General features: G+C 34.8%; 1 protein-coding gene across 1 annotated transcript; it reads right to left on the bottom strand.

Annotated features, from left to right (window-relative positions):
• Positions 1-226: 226 nt before the first annotated feature.
• Positions 227-8,583, bottom strand: LOC149159727 (uncharacterized). Its single transcript, XM_089434403.1, has 7 exons — positions 8,506-8,583; positions 4,933-5,221; positions 4,200-4,358; positions 2,580-2,760; positions 2,238-2,382; positions 734-803; positions 227-501 (listed from the first exon to the last, which is right to left on the bottom strand). The coding sequence occupies exons 1-7, from the start codon at positions 8,581-8,583 to the stop codon at positions 227-229; spliced, it is 1,197 nt and encodes a 398-aa protein (XP_089290529.1).
• Positions 8,584-10,018: the final 1,435 nt, after the last annotated feature.

The raw sequence follows: 10,018 nt of genomic DNA, 5'->3' as shown, positions 1-10,018 counted from the left end.
AAAACATTTAGAATACTCGCTGACACAAATTTTCAGAAAAAAGTGAAAATAACTATAACTTTATTTACGCGGTGTACAATTTGTCCCGTCCTTTTAATACTAGCTGATACAATATTTTCAGACAAAAGTGAAAATGACAATAATATTATTTACACGGCGTAAAATTCACCGTGTCCTTTTATCGACATTCCAGGACCGATGGAAAGCCTACGAAAATCTTCTTTGGCTAAACACTACCTGTAACATATAGATCTATGAAGGCTTCGGCATCATTATAGTTTTCGCCAATCCCGACAAGCAGCAAAATCAGCCCCTGCTTTGCCAGCATTTTCAGTACATTTAACACCAAGCGCCTGGTTCCTGGTATAAACATGCCTGCTTCCAGTTGCGGTAAGGATGCTGTCGCTCGATCTAGAATATAAACACATAAATTATTCACGCAGTCATTGAATCCCGGGGAAGATATTACTGCCTTCGTAATTTTCCTGAACACATGTAAAACTGATAGCAAAATTTTAAGTGAGTACTGAGTAAGTACTACTGCTAAGAATCACTGAACGTAAATCAGCCAGCATCAGTACAAATGAATTTCAATTTAAAAGTTCAAAACCATAACCAGTGGTATGGAGCAGCAGAGATATACATAAAAGTATGCACATAAAAGTATGCTTACTGTGATATATGCAGCAAAATTACATAACAAAATGGAGAAAATAACCAGGACTGTCCTTACCAACATAGAATAGAGTCAAGAAATCAGCCCAGCTGCCAGCCACAGAAAGAAACCAAAGACATGCAACAACCTGTAAAAAAAACTAAAGATTTACTATTGACATGAGTAATGCTCACTGGAAAGGAAATATTCCAACGTCAATGTACTTTATGTTGTCTAGGTTGTCTTTCTCTGCAATTTTTTTTTTTGTAGATGAGGGTGATATGTAATTTCTGTTAATTGTAAAACTGATTGTAAAATTGAATCGACAATATGTCTTTATTTTAATAAAGGGAAAATGTTTTTTAAACTATAAAATAATATAAACTATAATCAAAATAAAAAATAAATACACATATTATATAGGGTTTAAAATAACTATGTGATATGATATGATATCCAATTTTAAGGTTACAATTAAGTTAGACACCAAATTGGTATATGAGACCCCTTTTTTGGGACAAAGGATCCTATATTTAGGCCCAGCTATTTGACTCATAATGTCTATGAAAGCATACATACTCTACCCCTCTGGTGTTGAACCTGTGAATTCTTATCAGGAAACACAAGTTCTTAACCATTAATAATAATAATAATAATACATTTGAAAGATTAAGAGCACCATTAATAATAATAATAATAATAATGAGTTAATTGACAAATTACATTCGTATGGTTATAACATTTCGAGTAATGTTGTTTTACATTTTAACCTTTTTAATAAGGGTTAATTTTAAATGGTACAAATATTTGTTAGAATTGGTTTCTTTCATGTATTTAAGGGATTTTCAAAAAGTTGAATCTATTTATGCATTATAAAATGTAAATTAAAAAATGAAAAATTATATATATATATATATAAAGAGATTTATCTCAACTCTCTATCAAATTCATAAAAATATGCAATATTTAGAAATACAATTTTTTTAAATTCTACACTTCAAAAGATTATTCGATACCTCTCCATACTCTTGCTAGATCTATAATTAAAATATATTCACTCCAAATTTAATCTGTTTACACAAATAGCCTTTATGATCTTCTTGATTGAATTTACGTCAAACATATGCATTGCCAGGCTTTATTGCTGGCCATGATATACTTTTACAAAGTGTTCTACATCGATAGAATGATTTATACTGCATAATTTTTGGTTCTAGCGTTTACCCGATAACCTACTCTGGAATGAGTTTGCCCTATGTCTGAAGATATATTTTTGGTTTCTTAATACTGATTAGACTGGCTAGATACGTTTAAACTCCATTTCACGTTGTTGTCATTATATTTCCTTACATAGTTGAAATGTTGTCATAACTGCAATTAAACAGCCTTCAAATGCCATCTGATTTTTGGCTACAACTTTTTTCTCCAATTGAAACTGGTCATCTAACTAGTAGATTTAGTGAGCCTCCAAGGCAAGAGGTTTGCCTAGCATATGCAGGTTCCAATTGATATAATCACGCAACATTAAAAGCAAGCAAAATATTGAACTAACAGATATTGTTGAGATCTAAAATGCACATACCGTTAAAAACTTCTTCAAATATCTCCCACATGCATCATCGTGTATAACAGCAAACGCAAGCAATCGGTTGATTGCAAATATGACAGCAGAAGCAACATCCTGTAATAGTTTAGAAAATGAAATCGGAGGAATACTCACTCGTTGTCTGGCCATGCAAATTATCAAGAGAATTTTCAGTCAGACAATCGAATTCATGCCATAACCTTCGCTTATATCTAACAAATGAAATTTCTTTTGTGAATAACTGCTATTGTCGAGAAAAGTGTAGAGTGTAAAACTGCATTTAAAACTTCAATAAGAACACATGGAAACGTTACCAATACCAAGGAGCACAAAACTTACTTGTTAAGAAAAGCTGATACTTTGGACCAAATGAACAAGATCGTGATGGAAAGTACGAGAGCATTGTAAATATGTTCCAGTAGATAATAACGAAGCCTCTCATACAGGAACCAGAGAACTGTAGCACCGGCAAGAACACCTGCTAAGGTTTGCTTGTTCCTCCATAGCATTCCAACCGCAACTACACATTCGATAGAGGGTTTTAGAATCATCTCAAGATAAAATTGAGCGCTTCAAACTGTTGGGTATTTTTCAATGGGGAAAATACCAAAAACCAAGATTCAATCACACAGAGGCAATGCTCTGTTTTACCTCCACAGGATTTTTGTGCACAGACAGCTTAAAAAAAAATTTCACAGAGAAACAGAGTATTTCACCACCATAAAAACATTCTATTCATTAAAACCTGATGCAAAGATTTACCACTGTAAAATCCCTTTTATATTCACTGCTGTGAAAAACAACTTACTGCTGTAAAGCCTCCATTTACATTCACTGGTGTAAAACAATTTTACATACTGCTGTAAAAACAAAACTTACACAAACTTACAAAAACTCGCTTCGTGCAAAACCACACATGGTTTTTCGCTACTTCAAAAAAAATACCTCACAAAACATTACTAAATGTATTCGTGCACTGCTGTGCATACATCCTCTGGTTCTTCTTCTTCTTTTACCGCACCATCATCATTTTTCACTGCTGTGAATACACACCTCTATTTTCTTCCCGTGTGCTATGCATTTTTTTTAATAAAAAGTCAACACACTCAAACATAAAACTTATTACATACGACTTTAAACTTTAATACATGCCGTATATGAAAAATATATATAAAAACATATAATAAATTGTGTCCATACCCATATTTAAAAAACTTAACTAAAGAGCATATGCGCCCATACCCATATTAAAACGAGCCTCACCAAAATCTTCGTACCACCATTAAATTCTTTTACCTACGGCGGTCAACCAAAAGTTTAATCCACGCAATGCATTGATTTGACGTTTGTTGGTATGCAGCTTCAATCGATCAACGGCGGAGAACACGGGAGTAGATCCGACGGTGGAGAAAGATATCGGAAGGCCTCATGCTACAGAACTTTATCTTCCGATAAATTACGTTGGCTGATGTCAGGTGAGATCCACGCGTCATCACCAAATCGCATCGGAGCCAAGAATACGGAAACAACTTTTCATGGGAAGCGGTTTTGGTTGATAGCGTACGGCAGCGTTGAAATTAGATTTCAACACAAACTGATTGGCAATGAAATAAAAACTAAATGATCTGAAAATCCGCGGGAAGGTTTCAAAATAATCCTTCTAGGTGACCTAAAATTAATACCAGAAACACATCTTCATTTGAGGCCGTCAAAAAGGTGAAAATGAAGAAAACAAATATCCTAACTGCAGAAGTCGTGAATCACATCTCAAAATAGTGTGTATTAGGCAAATATTCTTCGATTTTGTACTTCAATTATTGTTTTTATTGTTCAAATGCTTGAAAACGAGGTAAAAAAATAATGACTTATGCTTTAAAGACTCCACCAAAGCTGAAGACGAAGACTTCCTTTTATACTGACTAATTGAAGATGAAAAAAACCAGAAAGTAGATGTTTTACATTTAATGAATCCGAAAAGCCTTTGAATGGGCTCCTCGGAGCCTAAGGGACGTTTTTCCAAAGCTGAAGTTAAAGACGGCCTAGTTTTCTTGAATTTCTCTGCACTGTTGAGAAATGACTCCGCCTCCTCTGGATATTCTTCCATTTCGACTAATAAACCTGCAGCAAAAGTAAAAGCCTGTGGAAATACGATTAGAGCTTGCAACGGATAAAGATTTACAGCTAACTATCAACAAAAACGTGCTAGAAAATGCACAGTAGATGCGCTATAGTTTGATCGCAGGAAACAAATAAATATTTCAAAGAATTGTTGCTGAAGAATACAGAATCGAGGAGATCGGAGATAGATTATACCTTTTCGACGCACTCAATTGGCAATGCTACCGGAACGAAATATGGATAATTAGTTTCAATGCCTCCGGGTTCTGCCCCCTTCAGTTTACTGGGCCTAAACTCCTGTGATGGCTGATGATGGAACTACCATTTATGCTTCCTTCTTGCCTCCGCCTTCAGATGACCTGGAGTCCATCTATGCCTCTGCCTTTTCTAAACGAGGTGGAACCTGTCTCCATCCCTGGGCCTCCGCCTTTTCTAACACGAGGTGGAACGTATCTCCATCTCTTGGCCTCCGCCTTTTCTAACACGAGGTGGAACCTATCTCCATCTCTTGGCCTCCGCCTTTTCTAAACGAGGTGGAACCTGTCTCCACCGGCTTTTCTAAACGAGGTGGAACCTGTCTCCATCTCTTGGCCTCCGCCTTTTCTAAACGAGGTGGAACCTGTCTCCATCTCAGGGCCTCCGCCTTTTCTAAACGAGGTGGAAGCTGTCTCCACCGGCTTTTCTACTAAACGAGGTGGAACCTGTCTCCATCTCTTGGCCTCCGCCTTTTCTAAACGAGGTGGAACCTGTCTCCATCTCTGGGCCTCCGCCTTTTCTACTAAACGAGGTGGAACCTGTTTCCATCTCTGGGCCTCCGCCTTTTCTAAACGAGGTGGAACCTGTCTCCATCTCTGGGCCTCCGCCTTTACATGAGGTCGAACTTAGCGACTAAGAAACAAAATTCAAGCATCAAGCATCACAATAGCAAATTACACTTGCCGTATAACACGTGATATAATTTTTTTTTTCAGTAAGATTGTGTATATAATCTACACATACTACGCAGAGATGTTCATCTTAATTAATCCATGGTAAATTTAATGGTAATTGGTTTCGAAAAGGTAATCTTGATACAGTAATCTCCAAATTGTAATATGTTCTACCACTTTCAGTAAATACTACTTTTGCAGTGTAGGTTTTTAAAGTTTTTGGTTTTTTTTTTTAATAAATATTTTTCGGGGTGAATTTTTTCCAAAATTTAATTGAGAATGGTTAAAATTATAAATTTTAGTTATATAGGTTAAATGTTAAGGAGTTTTTTTGGATGTTCAATTTATTTATATATATTTAAAAATATATTTTAAATAATTAAAATAATAATTTTATATAAAAATTTATTATAAAATATTAAAAAAAAATTAAATAATATAAGTATGATTAAATCCACAGACAAATACTAAAAATATATATCAAAACATAATATATATTATGAATTTATAAAAAAAAAATCAATTGAATTATTTTGTGTTTTGTTATATCTTTCTTACTAATAACCAACCAACCACACTTCTTTGATCATCCACAAAACTCCATTTATTATTAAGAAGTGAAACTTTGATAGAATTTTAATTCTAACTTGTATTTAGAGTATAATAGCCTATAATGTTTTTAGTGATAATAATGTAAATTTATAACCAGATTGGCCGGAGCGAAAGAGGTTATCTTTTATCTATTAAAAAGAACTTCAATTCATGTGGAGATGGGGTATTTTACTAATAACCCAACTTAATATTTAACTCTATGACAAAAGATAGAATTACTTAATATTTGACCCTTTGACAAAAGATAAAATTACCTAAAATAATATCTGTTTAGTAAAAAACTTTCAATAAAAATCACATTAAAAAATAATTGAAAAACACGAAAACTTAAAAAACCATAACACTCCTCTCTCTTCCATTTCCATTTTACAAAAGATATCTCTTCAATCGAGGTAGCTTGGCACAATCGAGTTACTCAATTTAATTAATTTCAATTTTGTTGAATATTATTTTAATTTAATTATCAATAATGATTAGCGGAATGACTATTGAATAATTTAGAATATTTTTAATAATATATACAAATTAAAAGTTGAAATTTATCTTTAATGTAATTATATATTTTTGTCTTTTTAATTAAATTATTTTATTAAAAAATTTCATACTAACAAGTGATATGATTTTTGGACACGTGATGTTCATGGCCTATGATATTCTAACACAACTTATTTACATGGACAATAAAAGTGAATCTCCATAATTATAAATCTTCTTACATATTTTATTTTTATATATTAATTTTATTTATAATTAATAATAATATTACTTTAAATAAATTTATAATTTAGTTAATTTTTATGATTTTTTTAATATCAACCTTGTGAAATATAATATTCTTTTTTATATAATAATTCGTTTTCTTTAGGTCCAATAGACCAAAGTTTGGTCTTAGTGGACCTTAACCATCATCATCATCATCAATAATAAAGTTATAATTTAATTAAATGATATTGATGTGTATGATGGATAGATAACTATTAACATTTATCAACAATGTAATTTATATAACTACGCTAATATTATCTAATCTTGTTACTCTTCGGCCTATTTTACAACCAACACATTTCTGACATTAAAATAGGGAATTATTGTTATTACACGCAATTCAAATAGCGGGTAGTGTACCATTTATTTGATACTCGAAATTGTAAGTAGCCTTCGAGTATGACGGGGCTTCTCGACTCTTTCGGAATGGACATAAGTCCTGTCTCTTATTCTCATCTAGTAATCATGTTGATATCAAATATATTGCAGACTTATTTGGCATGGGTATGAGCTGACTACACGATGGTTTCACCTATTTCAGATTTAGACTTAAGCCAACATGCTACCAATTAGAGGATTGGGCATAACTCCTATCTAAAATTGATAAAAAGCTACATGTTTGGACAAATCGTTGGCTCTCTCCGGGAGGAAGATTTACTCTAATCCAATTGGTCCTCCAACAAATAGCAATATATTGGATGCACTTATTTGCCTTACTGACCCATATTTTCTCTCTGATTTGATCCTGTCTGGCACACTTCTTGTGGTTGGGTATTGGTTCCGAGAGCAAATATCACCTCATTGCCTGGGAATCAATCTCTAAACCAAAGGACCTCGATGGCTAGGGTATACTGAACACCTGGGTATTTGGTTTCTTTATGCTTATGAATTCATTATGGAGGGTGCTTTTTGGAGGAGGAATATGGGGGCAGATCATCGCATCTAAATACCAAAAACTCAGACACAACTCTCACTGGATTAAGATGTGGGATATTGGTATCAAGAGGGGGTTGTATATCTGGGTGAGATCTCAAAAGAGCAAGTCAAGGTTTTTATAGCGGGTCAAATTGGCATTTTGGGAGAGGCAACCAGTTAGTCATAGGGTATGATAGGATCATTGGGTTACTGGGATCCACACAATTAACTCTTAACATGATTGCAACACTACAACAGAGGGGAGTTATCTACTTGGACCAGTGTAACATCCCTATGCGTAAAATATTAATTAATGAAATAGTAATTCTTTTTAAAGAAATTACGAATTAGTTTCAACAACTAATTCTTGTATCCATAGCGCTGTCAATTAAGAATGGCAGACAGGGGGCGCGTATGGCGGCTTAAAAATGGGAACTGAAGCCACCTGCTTTTCTAGACGGTTTCGAGAAAGACAACCGCCAGATTAACTGCGAGCGAGTCATCACTTCATGTAGGGGGCTTTAATGAGATTATGAACATAAACCCAATCCCCGAGCAAACTCCGGAACTGTTTTCTTGATGCGGAACGGTTTTCTTGAGGGGACCGAAATGTCTAACTAGGGTTAGAGCGTATGCGTTTTAGGGCTCTTTGTTATTCTTTACTAAGGCTGGATGGTGTGAAATGAGTTTTGGTTTTTCATTTGAAAGCGTATTCTGCTGAATTAAGTTTACGGGGAAGAGATGTTCGATTGGAGTTGCAGCATACACGTTTTTGGAGGTTCCTGTCAGCCTTAGTTCTGCTCCATTACAAAAGACAGAACGGATTCTTGATGACAGCTGTTTTAACCGCATTGGGGATGAAGTATGCGGAAGGCAGCGATGCCATAGGGGGAAAAACGCTCATAGAGCCATTACATATCTCATACAGCTATTAAAGCATATGCATCTGTGTTTCCAGAAGGGTCTTTGTCCTTTCCGTGCGGCGGTCTATCGATCGAAGTCATTGTTGCTCAAGCAGAAATGGGAGCATCATATTACAGTGTCAACGCGATTAATGATATTTAGTCCAAAGAATCAAGTATTCAAGAAGCAATGGCGGTTGGCATGTAGAATTCCTACTGGTGTTCCGCCACAGACCCTATTGCGGTGAAAGGCTTGTTGTGGGGGCAAACGTAATGGCGGCAGGGCCATTCTCAAGTGCATCAATGAACCCTGCGCGTTCATTTGGGCCGGCGTTTGTTATGTGGCAGTGGAGAGACCATTGGGTATATTGGGTTGGTCCTCTGGTTGGAGGCTGTCTAGCAGTGGCCCTATATGAGAATTTCTTCATCATTCGAACCTAGCAAATTGTGCAAGGCCGTGAGCCTGTTATGTTTTTGGGATGATAACCTTTACATTTCAAAGATTATCATAAGGCATGAATACATATCCCTTTCGAACCATGGACTTGAGCATGCGCTATGGCGATGAGGTTGTCGAAGAATAGAAAGATAAGTTGACCTTGTGTGATATTCTTGTTTATGTGCAGCAAGAGAATGTTTAAATTACATGTTTTCTCAGTAGAAAATTTGTTGATGCATGCAGATAGAAAAGATTATTTGATATATTTTCTTGATGAGGAAAACCTATGATAATGCATGCACTGAAAGAATTATTATTATGGCTGCTATTTATTTTGGAAAATAGGAATCTGGTTTTGATTCTATTCTCGTTTTTACATGAGCTAATGAGTTAGAACTATCTTAAAAAGAGTTATACATTAGTAAACATTGTGAGTATATATATATACTAGTTTAATAGTAAGTCATGCTTGCTTATGCATATGAGATGATGCTAAAGAATCTATTTCAGACATTGTTTATTGATTCTTTAATAATGTAACTGATCTTGTTGCCAAGATTGTCGATGACTGCATTGACAGGAAACGACGGCAGATGGTGCCAAGGAAGGTGATGTTTAACATTATGACAGGAAAAAGATTATTCGTTCATGCAGATGAAGTCAAGCTGCAGTATTGCCCATTGCTAGAACAATTATGCCACAAGGAACTTTGCGTGTGGCGGTATGTAAATAAAAGATTACATGTAAATTGTATTAGCTTGTAGCTAGTTGTGTGATAACCAAATGATAACTTATTGTAATGATTTTATAACAATGGTTAAGGGATGGAATCCCTTATAAGCCATTGAGTGAGGGGTGAAAACCCTCACGAGCGTTTAATAAGAAGATTAAACGTTTGCTGGTTTTCACCCTACGGGGTTTCCAGGGTATTTCCGTGTTCAATGGTGTGATTGATGTGATTGCCTTTTGTGTCAGATGGATGATGTTGAATCCTTGATGTTGATGGTTCTTTATTAGATTGTATGATTATCTAATATGTTAAGGTTATCAAGAAATGGATGCATGGATTCATGAGACAGTTTATGTTATTTCAGTGAT

This window comes from Pinus tabuliformis, chromosome 5_2 (genome assembly GCF_031772625.1).
Source record: "Pinus tabuliformis cultivar Carrire ecotype Pingquan chromosome 5_2, CPIR1, whole genome shotgun sequence".
Classification (NCBI taxonomy): domain Eukaryota; kingdom Viridiplantae; phylum Streptophyta; class Pinopsida; order Pinales; family Pinaceae; genus Pinus; species Pinus tabuliformis.
This window is presented reverse-complemented; position numbering and strand designations above follow the sequence as displayed.

Coding starts and splice junctions, on each gene's coding strand:
- LOC149159727 (XM_089434403.1), bottom strand. CDS start 8,583: ATGACTTCGATCGATAGACCGCCGCACGGAAAGGACAAAGACCCTTCT. Junction 4,359..4,932: donor AGGCCAAGAGATGGAGACAG/GTTCCACCTCGT, acceptor CTTTTGCTGCAG/GTTTATTAGTCGAAATGGAA. Junction 2,383..2,579: donor GTATCAGCTTTTCTTAACAA/GTAAGTTTTGTG, acceptor TTGCATGGCCAG/ACAACGAGTGAGTATTCCTC.